Raw genomic sequence first — 27552 nt, forward strand, 5'->3', positions numbered from 1 at the left:
ATTATGCTAAATAACGTCCAAAATGTCCTATCGGATTTTACCCTCGGTCACCGAGAAAACCTATGATTCAACGAAAAAGAATATTACAATTCATCTAGCAAAACAAGTAAGTGGAATCAAGGAACTCGACTAGTTACGAGTACAACGGATAAAAGTGACTTTAAAGTGAAAAACAACCATGTGGATCTGTGGACGGAAATAACTAGGGTGTCATAAACCAAACTCAAAGGGTTATAACAGTTCCAATGGAAAACACTTGAATCAAAGTCAAGTCGGAATCCAACTAGATAGGCTCAGAAATATTATTTTTCGGAATCGTGTATGTGGTTCAAAATCGATATACATTCCAGTAGGTATTATGGCCTACACGTCTTGACTGAGAAAACCTTAGGTCATACCTCGATATTTTGGTATGAAGTAGTAAATAAACATTTGAAGGTCCAAATGGAAAAGGTATCATGTTTTAAGATGGAAAACGGGCATAGTATTTGCCAAACGAAAAATAGACAAGTTGAAATAGAAACTTAGCCCTCGAGCGAAAATTTGGGCAGCACGCCCTTTGTATTTTCCTATTTCCAGCCATTTATGGCTTCATTATTTTTCTCATCCAGTCCCAAAGTCACACACAAAATAAGTTCATTCAATAGCCGTTCAGTAAGTTCCAAGTAGTACAAGTACAATTCAAGTTAGGGAAAAGTCCGGAAATGAAAGTTAAGCTCTAACCATAAAAATAGTTTTTGACATCATTTTGCGGTTTTGGCACCATTGGCACTACGATTATCGGATGGAGGTGAAAGATACACCGTTTCAAAGCTAAGAGATAGGGCTACAATGTTGAAGAAGGCCACTCAGTCCAGTTTGTAGTGCAACTAGGTCAAAATTGAAATATAAGAAACCAGAATCTCACAAACAGGTTGGCTAACCGCACAATTGTTAAACAGAAACAACTCAGGCTACCGAAGTCCGATTGAAGTGTATCTTATGGTGTTTCGAAGCTAAAACACAACCCTACATTTCTTATAAAGACCTCCAAGGCCAAATCATGCATTTTCATGATCAAAAATGGAAAACTACACGAAAACAGAATTCTGGGCGCGAAACAGGTTTCATGGACAGTCAAGGGTATTTTGGTTATTTCACATGATACAGTAGTCGGATCAAGCTGAAATTTTGTAGGCAACTATTTTATACTATTGGATAAAATTTTCATGTTTTGGGCAAAATCTAATTCGGTAAGGATCATGGTGAAAAGTCACGGTTCGATTGGGTAAAATGACAACCCTGTTCGCTGAACTCCTACCTAGACCAGTCTGGGTATTTCCGTCTTATCTCAGGTTACCAAGCTCGGATTGGGCTGAAAATTTACAGACATCTATAAAACATCATTCTATACAACTTTCATGTTTTGTACTAAGGCCAATTCAGCCTCTAACCTGGTCGAACAGAAACGGGCAGAACAGGGGTTAGTGAAACCCTAATCTGGATTCATGCATTCAAGTGCTAATCTTCCACAAAACAACATCTAAAACAACTAAAAACCACTAATAAGCAATTAATTGAAGTAAAGAGGATGTTCTTAGCAAAATACCTTAAAATCACAAGAAAGGTAGGAGCTTAGGCTTTGTCCTGCAAAAATCCTTCCATTCAAGTTCCTAATCTTCCTTAACTAGCACTTTGTATGGAGTAATTTGAGTTTCCAATGGTTGGAACTTAAGATTTGGCTTGGATTTGAAGTTGAAGATGAAACTTTTCCTCTCTTTCTCTCTCAAGTGTTCAGCCAAGAAGGAAGAAGAAATGGGATATTTTTGGTCAAATTTTGGTATTTAGTAAAGGTAAGAAAGTTAGTCAAAATCCAACTCCAATCGGGCCGCGACACCTAGCACCTTTTAATTGTAACACTTATCCTTTTGTCTCTCCATCATTAACCATCTAAGCAACCTCTAATTATCTCTTAACATCTAGCAAATTAATCCCAGTACACAAAACTTAACCAATTGGCCCAATTTTACCGAATTTACTGCACTAGCGGGTCTCACGCCCGCTATACGCTCCAAAAATCTCATGAACTAAATTATACTAGACAAATAATTTAAAAACCCTATTTGGTCATAAAAATTATCTAGAAAATTTTTCAAATAAAGAAAAGGCATAAGAAGCGTGCAAATAAATAAAATAAAGCCTAGAAAATAAGAACTTTGACGGGTTCTCACACTCTCTCCCCCTTAAGAAATTTCGCCCTCGAAATTTTTACCTTCATTTGCCTCAGACGAGTCCGGAATTGTTTGGGTGCCTAACGCATAAGCTTTTGCTGGCCCACTAGTTCGGTTCCCTCTTTCATTTGCTTGTTTTGTTTTAGCTCCCTCCAATTGCGGAATACTACCTCCGCGTGACTGTTTCCTCGGACAGTTGCTAACTTGGTGCTCACCACTCCCACAAATCAAACACTTCCGCTCCTTCCGCCAACAATCGTTTTCGGTATGATTGGCCTTTCCGCAATAACCACAAGTCAAGTAGGAAGCCCTCTTTCGGCTTTCTGGAGAAGTCTCCCCATATCCGGTTTGGCTTCCTTTGGTAGACCTTTCATTTCCCGCCCCTACTGTCCATGGCGGGTAGGACAAAAAGTTCACTTTCTGCATTTTAGAATGTGCTATTGATTCACTAGGAGGTTCTTCAATCACACTACCAACTGCACCTCTTTTCCGAGTTTGGGAGGCTTTTACTTGTGCCTTTGCATTCTCGATTCGTTGAGCCTTCTCAAGGGCCTCCGTAAAAGTATTCACTTGGATGTCCAAATTCAGTCCCTGTATAAACCGTCTTACTCCTCGCCGTTCAGTGGCTACCAGTTCAGAAGCAAACTTGGATAATCTTGTAAATTTTGTTTCATATTCGGCCACACTTAACGTTCCCTGGCGTAACCCAATAAACTCATCCTCCCTCCTTTCTTGGACTAAAGGTGGGAGGTACTTCTCGTTAAATTCTCTTATGAAGTTCGCCCATGTCCAGATGGTCTGTTCTCTTTCCCACTTTGCTCTAATTACGTTCCACCATGATCGGGCCGGTCCCTCAAATTGAAATACTGCAAAGTTCACTTGCCTTTGCTCAGTGTAGTTTAGGGCTGTGAAGATATTAACCATGGTTTCTATCCATTGTTCAGCCACGTCCGGATCGGGCCCTCCAAGGAATTTTGGCGGAGCAAATTTTTGGAACCTTTCAAGAGCCTTATCCTCGCCCATCTCAGGGTTCCGATTTTGGTTTACGGGTATTTGGCCTTGTTGATCCACCAGTCTTGCCAAGATATCCGTCATTTGTTGCGTTGCCGTTGCCATTTGGTTTCCAGTCGCAGCTCTTGATCCCTGCCCTTGCTCGGCTGACGTTTCCCTTTCTCCTCTTGATTCCGGGGTCCGCTCAGTTTCCCGGCCTCGACCACGTCCACGACTACGTCTCCCGTCCATAGATATATTTTTCCCTTTCTCTTTTCTTTTCTTTTCTCCAAAAGGTATTTTAGTGAATAAACACATTAAATTAACTAAGCACCAATTCCAACATACCAAATACACAAGTAAACATATACGCACATAACACGCCAGATCAAGGAAGCAGATAATCAAATACACAAATACATATCAAGTTTGACAGATAAATGAATTCACATGCTAACGTCCTGTAGTAGCCATATATGGGTGCATCAAAAGAGAAGGGATACGTTGCCCCACACCCTGTTAACACCGTCCGGTCTCTCACGTCATTTTCTATCCAACTAGATGTCCATTGGCCTCTTGAAATCATTCTAGCCAGACCAAGCCTGTTCATTTCCCAAAATGCGAATCTCAAATACTGAGCATCGCCTCAACGCCAGAGTACTCGGGCACGAGAATCCGAAATAAGACAATTCACATCTCGAGCTGGCCAGTCCCAAGAGTAAACTATCTACAATCGAAATTCCTACCCGACATATCTATCTATGGTCCTCAGATACCATGAGAGTGGTTTAAGGCCTATAACATTCGCAATTCATAGCTTATGCTCAAATGAACACTTAGTCCTTTATACTCATTCACCACTTAGTCCAGGCTCACTCCGCGCAGAGACCACGCGAAGCAGGCTCTGATACCAACTGTGACAGCCCCACCTCCCCCTAAGGCGAACCAAAGGGTTCGGCGGGCCGCCTGCCCAGCTCTCGCCGGGACTCAGTCGTTCACTCACACAAATCAGAAATAGAACCACAAGAAATAGCAAAACGAGGATCCAAAACTTACAACAAAGCTTATATACATTGCTATCTCAGAAAGAAGTACAACCGTCGAGAATACAAAAGTTCTCAAGTCACCATACAACCAGCCCGTGCCAAGCACTAGGGCGAGAACCAAAACAAAACCAAAACTAGACCCAGCCAGTCGATATAGAGCTCTCGCCCTTACTCGTCTTCCCCTGTTAAGGAAAACAAAACTAAAGGGATGAGCTAAAAGCTCAGTGAGGTTCCGAACATAGAATCAAGCCATAAATCAAACAATAAGTCAAGAAACATTTACAACATGTACAATAAACCATACATGAAAAGGATACGTTCGTTCGTTCATTCGTTCGTTCGTTCGTTCTCCTGTCATTCCCCTTTCCTTCATTCATTTGAAAATGCACTTTTCGTTTATACATAAAACCCTCGTTCGTTCGTTCGTTCGTTCATTTCATTCACCCTCTCCTGGACATTGGCCAGGCTCCACCAACCTACAAGGTAATACTCGAGTATACCAATCGTTCACCCAGGTCACCATATCGCCCGACCGAGTCCGCTTCTGGCTCGAGTCGATCGGTAACAAGGGGCAGTGGCTAGTTCAGCGAAAAGGCTTATATTCATGCACAAGTAGCATTTCAATCGTTCAATCATTGAAAAGTTCACAATCATTTAGGCTGAGTGCGATAAAGTACACACTCGCCTAGAAAACTCGTTTTAGCTAATCATTGAAAGCGTTTAACATGTTATCAGTCATATATACAAGCCATATAATCAAGAAACATAACAAACAAGGAACACTCACCGAATTATGCTAAATAACGTCCAAAATGTCCTATCGGATTTTACCCTCTGTCACCGAGAAAACCTATGATTCAACGAGAAAGAATATTACAATTCATCTAGCAAAACAAGTAAGTGGAATCAAGGAACTCGACTAGTTACGAGTACAACGGATAAAAGTGACTTTAAAGTGAAAAACAACCATGTGGATCTGTGGACGGAAATAACTAGGGTGTCATAAACCAAACTCAAAGGGTTATAACAGTTCCAATGGAAAACACTTGAATCAAAGTCAAGTCGGAATCCAACTAGATAGGCTCAGAAATATTATTTTTCGGAATCGTGTATGTGGTTCAAAATCGATATACATTCCAGTAGGTATTATGGCCTACACGTCTTGACTGAGAAAACCTTAGGTCATACCTCGATATTTTGGTATGAAGTAGTAAATAAACATTTGAAGGTTCAAATGGAAAAGGTATCATGTTTTAAGATGGAAAACGGGCATAGTATTTGCCAAACGAAAAATAGACAAGTTGAAATAGAAACTTAGCCCTCGAGCGAAAATTTGGGCAGCACGCCCTTTGTATTTTCCTATTTCTAGCCATTTATGGCTTCATTATTTTTCTCATCCAGTCCCAAAGTCACACACAAAATAAGTTCATTCAATAGCCGTTCAGTAAGCTCCAAGTAGTACAAGTACAATTCAAGTTAGGGAAAAGTCCGGAAATGAAAGTTAAGCTCTAACCATAAAAACAGTTTTTGACATCATTTTGCGGTTTTGGCACCATTGGAACTACGATTATCGGATGGAGGTGCAAGATACACCGTTTCAAAGCTAAGAGATAGGGCTACAATGTTGAAGAAGGCCACTCAGTCCAGTTTGTAGTGCAACTAGGTCAAAATTGAAATATAAGAAACCAGAATCTCACAAACAGGTTGGCTAACCGCACAATTGTTAAACAGCAACAACTCAGGCTACCGAAGTCCGATTGAAGTGTATCTTATGGTGTTTCGAAGCTAAAACACAACCCTACATTTATTATAAAGACCTCCAAGGCCAAATCATGCATTTTAATGATCAAAAATGGAAAACTACACGAAAACAGAATTCTGGGCGCGAAACAGGTTTCATGGACAGTCAAGGGTATTTTGGTCATTTCACATGCTACAGTGGTCGGATCAAGCTGAAATTTTGTAGGCAACTATTTTATACTATTGGATACAATTTTCATGTTTTGTCCAAAATCTAATTCGGTAAGGATCATGGTGAAAAGTCACGGTCCGATTGGGTAAAATGACAACCCTGTTCGCTGAACTCCTACCTAGACCAGTCTGGATATTTCCGTCTTATCTCATGTTACCGAGGTCGGATTGGGCTGAAAATTTACAGACAACTAGAAAACATCATTCTCTACAACTTTGATGTTTTGTACTAAGGCTAATTCCACCTCTAACCTGGTCGAACAGAAATGGGCAGAACAGGGGTTAGTGAAACCCTAATCTGGATTCATGCATTCAAGTGCTAATCTTCCACAAAACAACATCTAAAACAACTAAAAACCACTAATAAGCAATTAATTGAAGTAAAGAGGATGTTCTTAGCAAAATACCTTAAAACCACAAGAAAGGTAGGAGCTTAGGCTTTGTCCTCCAAAAATCCTTCCATTCAAGTTCCTAATCTTCCTTAACTAGCACTTTGTATGGAGTAATTTGAGTTTCCAATGGTTGGAACTTAAGATTTGGCTTGGATTTGAAGTTGAAGATGAAACTTTTCCTCTCTTTCTCTCTCAAGTGTTCAGCCAAGAAGGAAGAAGAAATGGGATATTTTTGGTCAAATTTTGGTATTTAGTAAAGGTAAGAAAGTTAGTCAAAATCCAACTCCAATCGGGTCGCGACACCTAGCACCTTTTAATCGTAACACTTATCCTTTTGTCTCTCCATCATTAACCATCTAAGCAACCTCTAATTATCTCTTAACATCTAGCAAATTAATCCCAGTACACAAAACTTAACCTAATTGGCCCAATTTTATCGAACTTACTGCACTAGCGGGTCCCACGCCCGGTATACGCTCCAAAAATCTCATGAACTAAATTATACTAGACAAATAATTTAAAAACCCTATTTGGTGATAAAAATTATCTAGAAAATTTTTCAAATAAAGAAAAGGCATAAGAAGCGTGCAAATAAATAAAATAAAGCCTAGAAAATAAGAACTTTGACGGGTTCTCACATTTTTAATCATTAACTATTAGTTCTTTAAATAATTATCCTTTATCTGAATTGATTATTCTTCTTTACATCTAATTTTGATGGAATACAATATATTGAATAGTTTAATTTATTATGTTATTGTAACAATGAACCAAGCTTAATTTGCTTGAAATCTACAATTTTTTTTAACAAAAAGTAAAACCATGTAATAAAATAGAATTGTTTAAGAAATTGATATTGATTCAATCATACATAATCTATCAGACTAAATGGAGTGTCAAGCACAATTTTCAATGCTTGGCAAGGCTAAGAAAAAAAGAAGAATGGTAGAGATTTTAATTTTTTATATTTAAAATTAGACTTTGTCGCGTGCTATTGGTCCATTTGCGTACTAGTTATAGTATTGTAAATTTGAAACCATATTTGTTATTACTTCTTTGCTGCATTGTTTTATATTATTATTATATACTCAATATTCACTTCCTTCTTGAAGTAAAAATCTTGGTTTTGTATATAATTGTTAGACGATGGTAAATACACTACCACCTAGTATAGTGGCTGAGGTATATGTTGTGTATATAGTGTTTTATTTGGTTAAATTTTGCTAACACTATATTAATTGAACTCTTTTAAGCGGAACAAATATGAGAGGGCAAATATTTTGTACATTTGACGGTAACAAGGTGTGCCTATATGAAATAACATTCAGTGTACATCTATTGCAGATTTGCAAGATTTGTAAGTTGTAGCAATAGATTAATACTACGTTAGAGGTGCAATATATCAAAGTTATTGTAGTTTCGGGTGCAAAGTGGAAATTGATAAGAAGTTAGGGGTGCAAAGTTAAAATCGACCTACCATCTAATAGGCGCCTCGTGTGCACGCTTAGAATCCGCTTAGTCACCAACGGATATTGATGTAAGTGAAAGAGGTTTGCATCCCTTAACCATGAACTCTCGGGTTCGAAACCTATTGGAACAGGAAGGACAATGTTAGGAGAGTTTCCCCCCGCAAGGGACCCGACTCGACTCGAACAAGATTAATCGTAAATTGTAAAATTGATGCGGACACTTGTGGGTTATACAAAAAAAAATGAAATCCGTTTAGTCCACATGACCCCGTCAACCATTGAATAAAATGGGGCGAAACTAAAAATTTAGGATAGAATATGTTTGGAATTGCTATTCTTATTGTATGGTGAGAATCATTCACAAATTAGTGGATGCAATGCGGAATTTGTCCTTCTAGAGTTACCAGCTGTAAGCTACATGTAACAATCAGTATCCCTTATTCTTTTTTTTTTTGGTTGCTAATTTCTTTTTGAAAGTCACAATATATTTAGTAAGGCAATAAGTTTTTGTGCATATATTGACCAAAAAAAGAGTGTTTCTGCACGTAGAAACATCACGCATGTGGGCTAAATTGGGGGAAAAATCATGTGGCTCTTATTACTTAAGAATAATTTCAGAAACCTCCCCTAAGTTTTTTGATAATTTTACTAGTTTGCCTTGATGTTTGCAAAATTTCCCTGAGGTTAAGGTTTTGATAATAAAATTAATCGAATTAGTAAAAGTAATATTAAAAAAATATTTAAGGAGAGAGATGAAACTTTTATTTCATAATTACCACTTATGCATGTATTTAAGTTGTATTAGTAAAAAAAGTTAAAAATAATTAATACACACATTTCACCACTCAAAAAGTTAACATTTAATAAATTAAATAACACAAATAAGCAACAAAACTATACTAATGATCACAAGATTTAACAAAATAGACTAGGGATCTCTTTTGACATGATATTTGCTATAATTATTGTGATTTTGAACAGAAAAATTTTTCGAATTTTGCTTTTCTTTTTCCTCAATTCTCCTTTACTAATATCTAATGATTAAGTAATTAAAGCACTAATTAACTATTAGTAACTAATTAATGAAAATAACTATTGAAGATTTCTATAATGATGAACGATGACTTGTATTTACGAAATAATATCAATTGATATACCTAATGGCGGAAGGAGGAAAAAGAAAGGTAAAATTCAAAAAAATTTCTATTACAAGAATTATAACAAATATCATGTCGAAAGAGATGACTATTCTATTTGTTGAATCTTGTGATCATAAGTGTAGTTTGTTGTTTATTTGTGTTATCTAATTTATGAAATATGAACTTTTTGAGTGGTGAAATGTGTGTATTAACTGTTTCTAACTTTTAATTATTTTTATTCTTTTACTAATACAACTTATATATATGCATAAGAGATATTTATGAAATAAAAGTTTCATCTCTCTCATTAAAGTACTTTTAATGTTACTTTTTCTAATTGGACTAATTTTGTTATCAGATCCTAACTTCAGAGGAGGTTTATATAATTTTACAAATTTTAGGAAAAACTAGTGAAATTGTCAGAAACCTCAGGGAGATTTCTGAAATTATCCCTATTATTTATCCATTCAAGAAATTTTGTTTTGCGGACAACAAAGCAAAATATATAAGGAAATGTTAGTTGCACTCCACTTTTTCTCAATTATACTCTTATCATTTGTTTTTTCACATAATCTAATAAATGAAAATCATATGATAAAAATAATAATAAAAGTCCGATTAATAAAAAGAAAGTGTAATTAAGATTTCTGACAATCAACACCTCAAAAAAGGATTTCTGAAAATATATTAGGGATAATTTCACAAACCTCCCTTGAGGTTTTTGACAATTTCACTCGACTCCCTTCAAGTTTAAGAAATTACATTAACCTCCCTTGGTGTGATAATATGACTATAATGTCTTTCACTTAATAAATAATTCACAATATGATGTAAAGGTTAAATAAAACCAAGAAAAAGAAAAAAGAAAAAGAAACCCTACCTCTTCTATTCTCTACCAACAGCCATTTTTTCTTTCTTCCTTTCTTTCACTCTTGTAAACAACGATTCTTTTTTCCTTTCTCTTATTGTTTCTTTGTCTTTTCTTTCCTCTTACCTTTTCTCTATATCAACATTTCTATTTATCTTAATGATGACCTACCATAACATAACCATTTCTATTTATTTGATGAATATGACACTATTTTACTTGCAGGAGTAGATTTCATTGTCAACTAAAGAGAAATGAGTATGTTTGTAGTGATGATAAAAAAAATAAAAAATGCAATTGATAACTAAGAAGCATGGAAGATAAGGATTGTTGGGTTGATTATTATCCTGAAAACTTGTATAGGATGTTAATAAATGTATTTTATTTTCTTTACTTGATTAATACTGTTGGTTCTGGTTTTGTTATGAATGGTTTTACTCTGTTTTACAATGTTAATATATATTTCTGTGGAGGTTGGAGTATTATTCTACTGGTGGTGGTCGGTTAGATTATTATTTGTTTTGCGACAATGCTGGGTATTGAATTAAAGTTTAGGGTGTGAGTTTAGTTGTTGGTTGTCAAGGGAGAATTGATTTTTCAAAAACATTTAAGTTGGGATGAAATTACAAGACAGATTTTGGGATTTTTGGAACCGCTAAAATTCTTGAACTGTTCAAACTATTTGCTTAGTAGGTTTGTCGCATATTTGAAAATAATTAGATTTGACGTTGAAGTTTGAAGTGTTTGCTTGGTGGTGGTGCTATTGCAAATTTGGAAGAAAGTGTTGAGGAAACTAGTTTTCTTTTGTTTATTATAGAACAAGGGTGATTTAGGATATTTGAGGAAAAATCTAGCCCGATGGACCTATTTTGTTACCTAAATAGTAAAATCAAGGGAACTAGGTGTAATTTCTAAAAATTGAGAGGAACTCTCCGTAATTGTCATATACTTTGGGGAAGGTTTGTGAAATTATCCCAATATATTATACATGTGAGACACGAAATCCATCGTCACACTGCCCAAACAACGAAGCCATAAATGCTAGGGATAATTTCATAAACCTCCCCTGAGGTTTTATGAAATATCATCTAGCTCTCTTGAGGTTTTCAAAATCTCACTTAACACCTTTTGAATTGACATTTTGGTAACATTGGAAGCCCTTCTAACCAAAAGTAATATTAAAAAGTTCATGTTTGAGAAGAGAGATTATTTTAGTGCCTTTAATACCCTTAGTCTATAAAAAAATGAATATTTTACAAACCAAGGAAAAAAAGTACTAAATTGGAACAATCTTAAAAGTGAGGAGATGAAAATTGGTAAGATTTTATGTTACAACCAATAGTCACTTCTACAGTGGGAAGAGATAGTAAAAACAAATACTATTTTTTAAACCATTTCTATAAATAGAACCCTTCATAGTGTTGAAGGTAATTAGCATGTAAAATCATACATTTGAGCAAAAAAAACTTAGTAATAGATGAAATTTAACTTCAATATCATACAAAATATTTACTCAAAATAGACAGACTTTTTTATGGGTGTGAAATATGAAAATTTTATTATAGAAAAAGTCAGAATTTGAAAAACTATTTGGAGTTTCAATTACTTTATTTCTCTTGCGCTTTACATGAATAGGAATAAATAAATAGATAAATAAAGTTGTGAAACACCAAAAAAGGGACAAAATAAAAAGAACCTGCAACTATTCTTCTCCAAATGCATTGAATATTTCATTGATTAAATCCTATATTTCATTAACATTTGCAATTTAATTATACATACATATGTATATATATAGGTATGTATGTATGTATGTTTGTATAGACATTGTTAAACAAAAGTAGGAAATTAGAGAAAGAAAAATAAGTTTAGAAAATTTGAATATGAGGGTATTATTGACAATTCATCACATTTGATATTAGTATATGGCCCTACTATCACTTCAAGGGTACTAAGTGAGAATTTAAAAAGTTTAGAGGAGCTAGGTGATATTTCATGAAACCTCAAGGGAGGTTTCTGAAATTATCCCTAAATGCTATTAACTCCCTTGAAAGCTTCCTAAACCACCAGCTCAACTGCTCAAGACTTCCCCTGCCGTTCAACTAGTGCAGATCCCTTTTCCCCTTTCTTTTTCTCCAATCACTCCTGGAGCCTGCTTTTCAACAGCTACACCGCTGCATCTCCTGAGTTTCCTGAGTTTTGGTCTGAACTGCCTCTTCACTCTTTTCTCTCTGGTCAGTTTGAAAAGGACTCTACTTTATCTTCTTGCTCTTTTTTTTTTTTGGTTAGTTTCCTTTGTTTATAAAGACAGATTGATGATGGACCGATGGCTTTAGTACGTGTTGATGTTTGTTGATCGTTGGCAAGTTTGGCAAATAAGTCACTTTTCAATAAAGCTGTGCAAAACGTACTTCTGGAACTTTTAATCCATTTTTCTGGAAATTTCAATCTCCCTTCATGAATATCATCTCATATCGCTGCCTGTATTGAATCTAAGTTGGTGTAAATTATCGTAAATTTTGCATATGTTATACTGAATTACTAAGTGTACTCTTATCAACATGGTTTTTTTTAAAAAAAAAAAAAAAAAATCTCTCGACCCTCTCCGCACCGGTCATATCCCTAACTGTGAGGCATAAACGTGGAACGCTAGAGGCTGGTGCTTTTTGATTAGATTACTTGAAAGCTCTTTTTTCATATTACTATTATCTTACAAGATTAGTCTTTTTTTTTTTTGATTTTTTGAGGGAAGATAGTGGGTTTGTTTGGATAGGGGATTATTTGTCAAAATTTATTTGTTTACATAATCATTACAATTTTTAACGCATTTTTTTATCTTCTCAATTATTTTTTTATATCACATATATCACATCACAAAAAATGATACAGTAAAAATATCTCAAATAATTTACAACTCAAATAGAGCAAGTATTTTTTTTTTTCCATTCTCAACTTTCTACAACTACTCCATATATATTACACGGGAGGAAACTAATTTACCTCGAAAGTAGACGAGTGCGTTACGGCGCCTATTAGATTTGAGAAAAAAAAATTCTGGACGTTTGATACTGGTAAGGAAATTTAATCTCCGAGCGAACACCATAAAAAGGACTTAGGTCCTGTTTGGATTATAATTTTCTCAAATTTTTATAGAAAATGTATTATAATGATTTAATATAAATGATGTCAAAAATAATTGAAAAATATGATTACAAAATACGTATATTCTCTCTGTCTCATATATTAGTCATATTTGAAAGTATGTGCCTTTTATGCATAATACATTTCATCAAAAAGTTTTTTTTTTGTTCTATCATAGCGATTTGATATATATATGATACAAAATAATTGAAAAATGTATTGATGAAAACAGGTGTTTGAATTGAGATGATTTGAGATAAAATAATTTATTTTACAAATTTTAATTATTTTATTATTTTTTTTAATTATTTTATTATTTTATATACTTCGTATCATAAAAAATATTATAGTAATTATTTCAAATAAATTATCCAAATAAATTTCTATCCAAACAATAAATTTTTTTGATGAAAGATGACTTTCCAAATAAGGCCTAGAGTTCCTCCTAATTGCCACCGAACCAACCGTCGTTAGTCCGGTGGCTGGGGGAGTAGATTTTCTTAATTGTCAGTCAATGGATGTTGAAAGCTGAGGCACTCCTTGTCGTTCTATTTGCATGTCCCGAGGCCAAGAAAGGCCCGGGAAGCGTGTCAATTTTTGTTTCACACCACCCCTATTAAAGGCACCTCCGAGAAACGTGTCAACTTTTGTTGTTGCAGCGTTTGTCGTTTTATGTTTAAAATTGTACTACAATTTGAAAGTTTGAGACTGACCCTTTTTTGGCTAGACAATTAGTTTTGACCCTTTTCGAACCATAACGTCTAAAACGATGATGGAATAACTTTATCGGTATTGCACTTAATGTATTGGTAGTGCACAATTTTAAAAACATTATTATTCAACATTTGAGAAAAGTTATTGGCACTAAATTTTGTTTTATATTAGATGTGTTCACATTTTAACGTAGACAATGTACATGTTTAATTGTAATTAATAAAAATGAAAATGGTAAAGTTTGATAACAATATTCTTTATTAGTGCCGTTGCATATAAATTTTTGGAAAGCAAAATATTATGTTCCTAAATTTTTTTTAAATGTAAAATGGATGTATTTGGAGAGAGTGTTATTTGAAATATTATGTAAAATAATTATTATATCATTTTTTATAATGTGATACATGTGAGATAAAAAGATGGTGAGAAAGATTAAAAAAATGATTCAAAAACGTGTTTGCGATGCAAGTACAAATATTGTTTTCAATAATCACATGTCAACACACTCAAAATTTATTATTTACATATCTACTTCAATTTGCTTGAATTAAAATAATGTGGCGATCCATTTATGTTTGTCATTTATTGTCACCCCTGTTTTATGTATGAATCTCGAAAAATGTGGTTCCATGATTTTTTGGTAAAATGTGTCAACAGAAACTTTTTGATGCCAACTTTGCAAATTTAACATAGCTTATGTCTTTCCTGTTTCTTATCATTTCTTGATAAAATTGCTAAGAAAAAAGAAAAATTTTTAAATTTTTATCATCTCTTTCTTGTATATAAGATAAAAATACTGCATTGATTTCGTTCTTTAATTATGGAAAAGAATTTATCTTTTTTAAGTAAAGTTACATTTTTTATATTACTAGCTAGCCCAAACATGTCAACTAATTAACTTAATAATGTCAATTCCCAAACTTTTGTTGTAGTTGAGATTGTCTTTATATGCTGTTAAAAATAGTTTAAGGATTGGCTCTCTGCATCTTTGAAAAAAATAATATTTGAAGATGTTCTTAAAAATAGGCTTGAAAATAAATTTTGTATCAGTTATTTAAAACTAAATTAAGTTTTATTCTAAATGAATACATAAACTATTTTATACACTCGTGCAAAGCACTTGATAAGTTTACTCGTGCGGTTTGCAACAGTGTAGTCAGAAGAGGCGGCAAGATTAATTACTAGACTTGCTAAATAGTTGGTTTGCATTGAGATAAAAGTTTCCTGTCATCAGTCATATGCACTTGTATTTTATTGTTATTATTTTTGTTTACAAGTTTAACAATGTAGTAAATGATTGTTGTCCATTAAACGGAGGCTGCCTTTTAAAGAAAAAAGGTAAAACTCCTGTTAGGGTTTCTTTTAAAAAAAATAATGTAAACAGAGGCCACCTTTTTTCTCAATAAAGGAACAGGCTCCAATAAGCATTCTCTAAGAGGTGTCTCAAGTGATACTTTTTAAAAGAGCAAGTATAAGTCGAGAAATTACATAAATTTAATGTGGCCCAATAAATGTGAGTGCCTGAATTTAAATTAAGTGTAAATATACTAATAAGCATCCATTGGAACTCATTAAAAAAATCTTAAGAAACATTAAGACTAACTGTTGTTAGACAAGTTTTTAACAGAAAGTACTTGTGGCAACAAAGGCACTATATTCATTATTTTTTTTAAGGGAATACCACCTGTTTTGGCTTTTTTTTGGGGGGGGGGGGGGGTGTTGGGGGGGTGGGGTGGTTGCATAACTGACATGATTTCTTATGTATGATATTTTCTAAAACTATGATAATCATACTCAAAGAATCATAGGCATTAAATCACATTTAGCTGCTATAAATCCTACTTAACTAGCCATTATCCATTTTGTTGTATATTCCTTTCTTTTTCTTCTAGTAGATGAGATAGCAGAAAAGGTAACATCAACTTGATAACGAGAACTTAAGAATTTATTACTGGGAATGCTTATAGCTTAGATTCTGTACAGATAATTTCTGTTTTAGGTGGACAGTTCGTTCTTAATTGGTTTATGCCAATGAAACATTTCCATTTTATTCAATTGGAAAGAAATCTTTGTAACCTATTAACTGCTGCAATGTAGGTATTGACTTAAAATCTGAACAAATGGATTCAACATTTTTACATTGTTAGTATAAAGATATTTGACATGGGTCTAAATGCAGGATATATAACCTTTATTCAAATTCTAAATTTTCTTTTTTCATATGTGACTTGCATGTACACTTGCTGGCATTAATAAAATGGGCACTGGCAAAGTAAGAAAGCTTAATCCTTGTTCAATTGCTACCGAGAATAGGGTCTGCTTGAGTTATATAATTGTTAGGTGCAGGTAACAAAATCATCTTGATGTGGTGTTTCTTCTTTGGGAGGGTGTTAAATCGGCAGGCCTTGCACCTAATCATTATGGAGTAAGTTGGAGTCATTGTCTTCTCTGCGTTCCAGTTAAAAAATCTAATTACTTGTGTTCAAGAACGACTTACTTAGGTAGGACATGTTTACTACGCACTGTTAGACATTCTTACATGGGGCCTTCACTTCAACAACTGTCATTGCTGCCCGTCAAGCCTCCTGATAGCAGTCCACAGGCCAGGAATGTTGACTAATTTGAGATGCAATAATCCCAGTAGCACTATCAGCAGAAAGTCAATTGCTTTTCTTAATTTCGAGTAGCTAATTTTCTTTGTTTTAATGCATGTGGCAGAGACATAACTAAAATGTCTGAAGATGTCAGCAAGAAATTGTTGACAGAAGTTAGCCATGGTGAAGAACATCTTAACGAGGAAGAGAAACTCAAGGACCGGATATGGAGTGAATCGAAAAAAATGTGGGTTGTTGCAGCTCCAGCAATATTTACCAGATTTTCAACATTTGGGACTAGTGTCATCACCCAGGCATTTGTTGGTCATATTGGAGCTACACAGCTGGCTGCTTACTCTTTGGTCCAGACTGTCCTTTTGAGGTTTGCCAATGGCATCCTGGTAACTATTTTTAACATCTTTCTATGTTGTCATATTTACAAGCATTTTTCCTTAGTTTCTGATTTCGAGTTATTCTCCATCTTGTTACAAAAATTTGGCAAATGGCAGTACAAATTAGCAAACTTGACCCTGTGGAGAGCAAGCCACTATTCTGCCTGTATACCAACATTAATATTTTTCACACATTTACATAGATGACCAACAATTAATACTTGTACTATCAGTTTAAGCTTTCTTTGGATCCATAAAGAGTCGAGAAGGTTTCCACTTCATTGATCTATTTAGGAGCTTGATAGTTTGGTATTACCAGATAGTTTCTGGCCTATTAAGTGGAAGAGCAGCTTATGCAGAGAAGAGATCCTGTAAAATCTTACTCTATTTTAGGAAAAGCATAGCTATTATGCTTGTCAATGTTTACTAGAATTTTTCTCCTTTTTTTTTTATTTATAATGAATTTATACAAATATGAATAATTTAAATACAAAAATTAATAACAATACTACATGTTCGTTCATATTAACTTTAAAAAATTAATGCATTCTAAATGTTCAATTATTTACTAATTTTTAAAATTTTGTTTACATACTTTCACAATAATATGATAGTATACCTCAAATAATGTATCTCATATCAAAAATTTCGTAGATATTTTTTTTTATAAATATTCTTTTAGATAATTTAAATTTTTATAATGACCATAAACTTAGAACTATATATTCACATTTAATTAAGTAGAAAAAATCCAGCAATGTGCTTTTTTCATCAATAAATATTTAGTTTCAAGCAATATTGGTAAATCTGTCGATGTAATAGTATATTCTTTGTTTTGCACTAAGTTAATTCAAAATTAGGGGAAGAGATGATGAACAATTTAAATACTAATTAATGATATGGTGATGAAAGGAAGTAATTTATGGAATATGTAACATTTCAATAATTTGTGATTTGAAAAAGGTTTTACTATAGTTCTTTATGTAATAATTTGATAGAAAATAGAATCATTAAAATAAAATTAGTTGATTTTTAAAGCAATATCATTAAGATAACATTAATTATTTTTTAAAGTTATTTTAAAATTAGAGATAATTTTTAAACATATAATATAATCCAAATAGGATTCAATATAGGTAAAACCCAAGTGACCCATAACCCATTAATTCTCTTCAATTAGGTATGTGATGTAGGAGTGAGAAACAACTCTGATTAAAATAGCTACTTTCATATATATATATATATATATATATATATATATATATAAATGAGCTTTAGCCAAATATGATTATTAAGTTCCTATGAATGCTATACTACAAATGGGCAGTAGGAACAAAATATGAGGTAGACAGTATTTAACACGTCAAATCAGTGTATTTGGCGTAGTATTAGACATCTCAAATTGATTCTAGTTTTCTATATTTTTCATGATATTTTGCATTCCCTTACGCATTTGGCATAAAAGAAAGGGATAATTTCATAAACCTCTCCTAAGGTTTCTGACAATTGCAGCTACCTCCTTTGAGGTATGAAAAATTACACTTACCTCCCTTGGTGCTATGAAAAGACTATAATAGCCTTAACAACTTTACAAATCCTAAGTGAAAAGTGGGTGTAAGAAGAAAAGAAAATCACATTTTGCAAATAATTATTTATTCAAAAGCCTAACTTCATCTCACTTAATACATTATATTCCATTCCTGGATCATTTAAATGGACTTCTTGCTTAGTTTTATAAATAGCCAACTAGTAGGGATGCATTTGTTAAAAACAATTTCTTCACAACTTACTTAGTAAAAGAAAAAAAAAAGAAATCCAAACGTTAAAAAATAATGCCTTAAAACATGGCCTAAATTTTACTATAAAGAACCACCTTAAAATTTTTTACTTAGCAAGTAATGCTGATATTTTATTTCTTTTATCATTCAATTTATTTTGTAAATCAAATAGGGGCAATATAGGAGATATTTTGTGCTTACATCACCATTTGTTATTAAAACTTACTTTTCAGGGGAGGTTTCTGTAATTTTTCAGATCTCAAGGGTGGTGATTGCAATTGCCAAAAATCTTAAGGGACGTTTCTGTATTATTCCTAAAAGAAAAGGCATATGACCTGATATTATTCTCATATGTGGTGATTGATGTAGAACGATAGTGTTCACGCTGTGGTTGGTGCCGCGACTTTCAGACCTTGATCATAGAAACTGAATATTATACTAGGCTCTTTTTCTTTGACCTATCTTAGCATAGATGGTGGATCTTCTTTTATCATTGTTCATGCAACTTCCTTGTGTTATCAAATCGAAAAACATACCCTGATGAATGCAGTAGTGAAATACCCAACAGGTTGTCGGTCAGCTCACTGTATGACATTCTTGTGCAATCTGCAGCATCCAAAAATTCTACCAAAAAGATAAAGGAGATAAATTTATGTCTATGGAGAGGCAATTTATATACATACACAAATATGTGGGAGAAAGGGGAATGAATATCAATAATATATCAATAATTATATATAATAACAAGACTCTCAAATTTCACTCTTCTCAATTGATAACAATAAGACTCCTTAAAATTAGATGACTTGGCAAACAAACCTTACAACTACAAGAAATTTTCTAATAAAATATTAATTTTTAAATAATAAAACTATTATAACTTGACTCTAACAAAACTAGTAAAAAACTTGATTTGATTAAAACACTGTTAAATAACAATATAGAAACTTCTATTTTTAGACTTGATTTAAAATGCCAACATTGGTCCTTTAAATCGAGTTCTCTCTAGGATTAGATTTGATACAATCACGAACATTAATCTTCCTTGCAAATTCAGTCAATGTCACTTTATACTAGTTTTTCATTTACTTTTTTTCGTTGCAGTAATCCATGCACCTGAATAGACTGTTTTTCTTGACACAATTTGATGTCAATTTATTGACAGCTCATCACTTTGTAATTTTTGTAATTACAATTCAACTGACAAGACTTTTCTCCGATCTCTGTCTTCATATAACAATCAATCTAACAATTTTTGAATCAATCTTATGGTCCAATTTTCACAATTGGTTAATCCCTGACCAAATTTATGGTCTAACTCAATCAACTGACTTCTTCTAATATAACCTTGTGCCCCATCTCTCTTATAGCAAAACGTGTAGGATTAATTTCGTAATCAGGCCAATTCTTCAATATTCATAGGCACTCCATAATCAATTTCTTGAATCTAGGGCTCTGATCCTAGATGTAGAACCCAAAAAAATTCCACCAAAAAGCTATAGGAGATAAATTTCATAGAATCAATATATATGGGGAGACAATTTACGCACATACAAGAGAGGAATAAATATCAATAATATACCATTGTAACTTGGCTCTCAAATTTTACTATTCTCAACTAACAATAATAAAACTCCCTATTTATACATTAGATGACTTGACAAACAAGTCTTGCAACCATAAGAATTTCCTAATAAAATACCAATTTCTAAATAATAAAACCACTGCCCCTAGCGGATAGTTCAACTGGTTCCGTAGCCTAGTAGTTACCAACAGGTCCTGTGTGTGCTACCTCACTGTGTATCCTTAGGGTAAAACTCTATACAGACTTGGAGGATTAGTCTGGCCGAGAGGTTGGGATACCTCTAAATGAAATAATAATAATAATAATAAAACTACTATAACTTACCTCTGACAAAACTATTAAAAACTTGATTTGACTAAAACACTGCTAAATAAGAATACAAAAACTTCTATTTTTTAGGCTTAATTTAATATGTCAACACAATCCCCTTCCTAAAAAAATTTTGAATTTTTGCATATCAAAACCATTGTTTATTGTTCAGTATGCACCTTTTTACGCATTTCTAAGGTGGTGGTTTTGGTGATATTGTAAAATTCAAATTGAGCAGTGGAGTTTCCATAGATCAGGCTAGTGCAATACTTTGGAACATGTAAACTGAAGTGGTCTTTAAGGTTTCTTTTCTTCTGTATGCCAAATTTGAATATACAGTTGGGCATGGCTAGTGGATTGGAAACTCTTTGTGGGCAAGCCTATGGTGGAAAGCAATATCATATGCTTGGAGTCTATCTGCAAAGGTCGTGGATTGTCTTATCTGTGACATCAACTGTGCTTCTACCAATTTTCATTTTCACTGCCCCAATTTTAAGAGCTTTAGGACAGGAAGAAGCTATTTCAGAAGCGGCAGGAACTATTGCTGACTGGTTAATTCCTGTGCTCTATGCATTCGGTGTATCATTTACCTGCCAAATGTTCCTCCAAGCACAAAGCAAGAACATGATTATTGCATATGTGGCAGCCTTTTCTCTATCAATCCACGTGCTTCTCTCATGGCTTTTAACAGTGAAATACAAATATGGAATTCCTGGTGCCATGATTTCTACAATCTTGGCTTTTTGGCTTCCCAATGTTGGCCAACTTCTGTTTGTTCTTTGCGGAGGCTGCCGGGAAACATGGAAAGGTCTTTCATCCTTGGCTTTCAAAGATCTCTTGCCAATTATTAAGCTTTCATTATCATCTGGTGCAATGGTATGGTAAGATAATTCTTTGGTTACACTCTTAAAAACTCTAGTATCTTGGAAGATTTGCACCTACTGTGACAACGAAAGAAAGTGGTGCCAATGCTTTAAAAAAAAAAAAAGAGCTCTTTATTAAATCATTGCTTGAGGAATCTCTTTGGGAAATTTCAACCTTGTTTAAAGAAGCAAAATTTTTGTGTGGAAGAATAATAAATCTGTTCATGATGTGTCACATCGGTAATCAAGCAGTGTAAGCCAAGCTTGTTGCTTGCCATTTTGGATGGTAATAAACTTTTGTTATTGCCTCACCATGTGAAGCAAAGTTGTGTTGCAAAATCTGCATCATTAAAGTACCAATTGAGCAGATTTTATATGAGTGGATCTAGTTGGGGAAACGATTATTCCTCATTTTCATCTTCCATCTGTTTTTATGTGAAAATATTGGAAACACGGTAATCTTTCTTATAACAGGGTGAAAGTTTTAATCCAGTGTGCAAACTATTCTTATGCGAACATGAAAAATACCTTCTTTCGTAATTGACATATAGGTATTTCCTTCTTAGACGTTTTACTTGTATAATTTTTGGACCTTCTATGCAGTCTCGAGCTGTGGTACAACACCATATTGATTCTTCTTACTGGAAACATGAAGAATGCAGAGGTTGCAATTGATGCTCTTTCTATTTGGTATTGATTTCTTCCTCTTTCTTAAAATTCTCTCCTTTCCGTACTTGCGTCAAGTTCTAGTTTATCAAACCAGCAAAAAATGTTTTCCTTTTGCAGCCTAAATATTAGTGGCTGGGAGATGATGATTTCTCTTGGCTTCATGGCTGCAGCAAGGTAATTCCGCTACAAGTTCGCATATGCATTGAGCTCTTTTCTTTCAACATTAAATAAGTCATAAAAGTGAAATGATTTGCTAAAGCCTAAGCGGGCTTTCACAATGCCTGTAACTTGCAGCACTTTTTTGACTTATTTTGTTTCTCTTGATGATGAATCACATAATGTTCCATTCTGTTCTCCGTAACAGTACATCCTAAAGACTACTAATCATTTACCCTCCTCACATATATAGTGTACGAGTTGCGAATGAACTTGGAAGGGGGAGCGCTAAAGCAGCAAAGTTCTCCATATGGTTTTCAGTTCTGACATCTTTGGCCATTGGATTTGTGCTATTCATATTCTTTCTCTTCTTTCGAGAACGTGTAGCTTACATATTCACCACAAGTCCTGATGTGGCTGTAGCAGTTGGTCAGTTATCGCCATTGTTAGCATTTTCCATACTTCTGAACAGTGTTCAACCGGTTCTTTCTGGTAAGCTTGTTTTTTTTATCTGTCATATTGATGGTTGTTATCAGTTATAGAAAGAGTAAAATGAAAAAATCAAGATGGTTCTGGTTCCACCAGATTGCTCTAAAGATGTTGTGACCTTGTGAATTTTAAGTTTTAACATCTCAAAAGAAATTACCAAAAAAGAAAAAGCAAGTTTTCTATTTTTTTTGTTATAAATGATACTATATGAAATAATTCTTCCTTTTTCAAGGGGTTGCTGTGGGGGCTGGATGGCAGGGAACTGTGGCATGGGTCAACGTGGGTTGCTATTATTTGCTAGGCATACCCATTGGAGTGGTGCTTGGTTACGTTATTAAATTGCAAGTACAAGTAAGTTCTATTTTGGTACCCATTCTTAGTTACAGCACTAGATAAATGGAAGGATCAGTTTGTTGATTTTTGGTTTGTTTCTTGTATTCTTTTACAACAATGAGTGGAGTATAAAGGACAAGCTTACAAGTAGTGGGATACATTCAAGGGATAATTTTAGAAACCTCCCTTGAGGTTTTTGACAATTTCACTAGTTTCCCCTGAAGTTTGCAAAATTACACAAATCTGTCATGAGATTAAGGTTTTGCTAACAAAATTAGTTCAATTAGAAAAAGTAACATTAAAAAAGTACTTTAAGAAGAGATATGAACTTTTATTTCATAAATGCCCCTTAGGCATATATATAAGTTGTATTAGTAAAAAAATAAAAATAATTAAAAATTAGAAACAATTGATACAAACATTTTACCGTTCAAAAAGTTCATATTTAATATATTAGACAATACAAATAAGTAATAAAATTATACTAATGATCACAAAATTTAACAAAGCAGACTAGGCATCTCTTTTTACATGATGTTTGTTATGATTCTTGTGATTTTGAATAGAAAAATTTTTAAATTTTGCCTTTCTTTTCCCTCTTTCCTCCTTTACTTCCACGAAATTATTTTACAACTGTCACAATTTTAAGAGTTTCAAAGAAAATATCCTCATGAACAATCTTGTTTTGCCCTATATTTTTTTCTTCTACCAAAATTCTTCTTTCCACATTGTGTACAACTGATTTTTTGGTCATTGTCAAATTCTATCTATAACAAAATAGTATCAATTGATGTTATTTTGTAATTACTAGTCATCGTTCATCATTAAAGAAATTTTTAACAGTTATTTTCATTAATTCGTTATTAATAATTAATTAGTGCTCTAATTACTTAATCGTTAGATATTAATAAAGGATAAAGGAGGGAAAAGAAAGGTAAATTTTGAAAAAAAATTTCTGTTCAAAATCACAAGAATCATAGTAAACATCATATTAAAAGATATGACTAGTCTGTTTTGCTGAATTTTGTGATGATTAATATAGTTTTGTTGCTTATTTATGTTGTCTAATTTATTGAATGTGAACTTTTTGAGTGGTGAAATGTGTATATTAGTTGTTTTTAATTTTTAATTATTTTTATTCTGTTACTAATACAACTTGTATACATGCATAAGGGTATTTATGAAATAAAATTTCATCTCTTTTCTTAAAATATTTTTTTAATGTTACTTTTTCTGATTGGACTAATTTTGTTATCAAAACCTTAATCTCAGGGGAGGTTTGTGTAATTTTGTAAACTTCAAGGGAGGCTAGTGAAATGTTAGAAACCTCATAGGAGGTTTCTAAAGTTATCCCTACATTCAAAATAATCTTAGACAGGCAATCCCCATTTTTAATAAGTGCATTAAATTACATTGAATGAAACTAAGAAGGTGAGTACCATTCGTGCTGTTGCATCAATCGCTAAATCTTGTCATTGGATCAAGGTCTCAAAATATTAGGGGTCTCTAATTTTTTTCACTCTGAATTAGAATCTACTCGACTTATACACCCAATAAAATTTCTAAATAAAAAAGAACCAGATAAGTAAAAGCAATTGTTTTTGCTAAACACTTTCGTGTTGTCCACCTTTTTGCTTCGCTGTTTCTTCCTCACCTGTTTAAACGAATGTGACAAATTGAAGTTTATTTTGTAGGGTGTTTGGATTGGAATGCTAATTGGTACGCTAGTCCAAACCATTGTACTTGTTGTAATCACATTGAGGACAGATTGGGATCGACAGGTATTTCATTGTCCAATTTGTTCCTTTTTAATTCTCCACTTTTGATAGTTAGTTTAATAAAATTCTTACTTTGGTTTGCAGGTATTGATTGCACAACAACGAATCAATAGGTGGTTTATACCATCTGAAAATGACAATAGATCCGAATCTCTCTGATATATTTGATGTTTTCGTCTTTTACTTTGTCATTAAAACTAAATTAAATGCTTAATTGCAGCACAACAATAATTAACTCTACATTATTCTGTAGAATGCAAATGATTGAAAAAGGAAGAATTATTATAAATATGTTTACTAGACTATTTTGATCCTTCTGATGCCTAGATAACACTGATTAAGCATCTTAGACATAAAAATAAATCGACAAGAGCCAAAGTAGAGTGTTCAATTGATGGAGACAAATATGCTATTCATTTATTACATGATTTGGATTTCAATAAGATTGTTCTAGAAGAAGATGGACAAAAGGTCATCAAAATGCTGGATCATTTAGAATTTGATGATTCATCATGTCTCGTTTGTTGATTGATGATGTCATTTTCTTATGTCAAGATTTCGTGTGCTAGTAAGCATCATGGATTCTTAGATCTTTTAATGTTTCTGATCATCACCTTGCTAAGCATGCTATTAATCTTTTAGATTCTTGCATATATAGAAATTCTTCTCTATCTGTTATTAGTTCTGCACTTCTTGTGATACGAATCCCGTCGAAAGCGAAACTTGTATTCACAAGCCCCAGACCTAGACGATTGATACCCGACGGTTTGGCAGCGGAAAATTTGACCCTAATTAACTTTAGAAGTCACGAACAATATTGATACTATCTCAACCCGTAACTAATCGAATTAATGAACCAAAGTTGTAAGATAGAGGAACGCCACAATCAAGGAGGATATTTGATTGATAAGTTCAGTTGAATACTTTCAAGAATCTCAAGTATTCAAGAAAGGCGCTCTTGGAGAGAGAAAGTGAATAAATTCACACAATTTGTATAAAATTCTCATTAACTAAAAACATTGGAAAAGACTAAGTTATTTATAGTCTTACAATGACTCAAATCCTAATGCTATTTGGACTTGACTAACCCTAAAATAATTAACTATAATTCGGCTTACTTAAAGAGTAATCTTGCTGAATATTAACTTAATAATTAAACCACTAAAACAACAATTAAGTTGACAATTAAACCTTAACTAAACTAACTTGCTTCTATTTTTTATGAACGACAAGAAGTTGTAGTAAAGTAAAACCACCAATTCAGCATTGAATAATCTTTATAGATTGAGAAGGGAGCCGGTTCTTCATGTTTGCATCATTTCCCTCATCTTGAAAACAACTTGTCCACAAATCGATGGTGCGCTTAGAGGACAACAATGTTGGAAATAGATGAAGGATCATGAGCCAAGCTATATGTCCAAAACCAGCTTGTGTATAACTTGTGGACATTCCATGTTGCACTCCATAGCTCTCTAATCAGCCTTTGGTCATGAATTTTCACATTGGGACTTTGATTGTGCAAAGGTGTAAAACCCATTAGTAGTTGACATTGATTTGGATCATCTCGCATGGCCAAAACAGGAGCAACTTGTTGCATGGATGCGGCACTAAACAACTCGTGGCTTTGGGATTTTGCGTGACACACAAGTTCTTATCTTCCAACATATGAGGCAGCAAACAATTGAATTCCACTTCATGAAGGTTAATCAAACTAGTACAAGTTGAAGTTGACAAATTGAGCACTTGGCCACCAGCTTTTGAACATGTGAATAAGCATGAAAGATCACCACTTTTAGTTGGAATAAGCACGAAATCGGCTTGCAAGTCTTTAATCAAGGTTGGAAAATTTTGGATAGCTTTACAACCTACAAAAACAAAATAACCTTCAACTTGGAACAAATCAGAAATTGGATAAAGAAACAATGGGACATCATTAGCTAAATGATAAGAAGGTATAGAACAAGATTTAAAAGTGAAAACTCCCGTTGACACTTCATTATCCCTTCCATTAACTATGAGAACCCTCACTTAAAAATATAAATTCTCCTAAATTACTTGCATTGCCCTAAAACTAAATAAATTATAACATTTCCTTGCATTGCATTCTACATGATTTGTAACATCTCCTTGAAGTGGTACCATTTTATTTCGCTTTATGCATTAGGACCAAATACCTTTTAATTGTGTTTGAGACCTTATGTCAGAGTTTAAGGGTGTTAATTAGACATTTGTAACACTTGGAGGGAAAAAACCTTATTTGGCAAAGTTTAGAGGAAGAATGGCCAAGATTGAGACAAGTGGCAATGCCCTAACCATTCAACTTATTTGACCAAGGAAATTAGTAAAAATTTAAACCTTGTTGGCTCCATTTTTCTCCTCCTATGGCCGAACCTCTTGAACTTCCAAGAGAAGAAGAAAAACTTCATTTTCTTGCTTGAAAATTCTAGCTTGAACTTTGAGCAAAAACCAAAAGAGAAGGAACCCAAGTTAGTTGAGTGAACTGTCTTCAAGGCTTGTGTGTGATTCAAACTTGGAGCTCTTGTTTGGTGGACTTTTGGGTGATTCAAGTTTCACTTAAGAAAGGTGAATGATCCATAAATCTTAGCTTTATTGTGTTATATCAAGTGTTTGAGGTTTTGATGATAAATTAGAAGTTGAGTTGATGT

At 33.5% G+C, this 27552-nt stretch overlaps 1 protein-coding gene across 3 annotated transcripts; it reads left to right on the forward strand.

The window, feature by feature from the left end:
- Positions 1-12145: 12145 nt before the first annotated feature.
- LOC113703929 (protein DETOXIFICATION 21) lies at positions 12146-25199 on the forward strand. 3 transcript variants are annotated; one of them, XM_027225453.2, is made up of 10 exons: positions 12146-12319; positions 16281-16365; positions 16659-16935; positions 20938-21479; positions 22065-22151; positions 22248-22304; positions 22540-22778; positions 23008-23126; positions 24803-24889; positions 24971-25199. In XM_027225453.2, the coding sequence occupies exons 2-10, from the start codon at positions 16304-16306 to the stop codon at positions 25043-25045; spliced, it is 1545 nt and encodes a 514-aa protein (XP_027081254.1). In that variant the 5' UTR covers positions 12146-12319; positions 16281-16303; the 3' UTR covers positions 25046-25199. The 3 variants fall into 3 exon arrangements, with proteins under 3 accessions (XP_027081254.1, XP_027081253.1, XP_027081256.1); XM_027225452.2 differs by having other exon boundaries at positions 16287-16365; XM_027225455.2 differs by lacking the exon at positions 16281-16365 and having other exon boundaries at positions 12147-12319.
- Positions 25200-27552: the final 2353 nt, after the last annotated feature.

Source organism: Coffea arabica, chromosome 6e (assembly GCF_036785885.1).
Source record: "Coffea arabica cultivar ET-39 chromosome 6e, Coffea Arabica ET-39 HiFi, whole genome shotgun sequence".
NCBI lineage: Eukaryota > Viridiplantae > Streptophyta > Magnoliopsida > Gentianales > Rubiaceae > Coffea > Coffea arabica.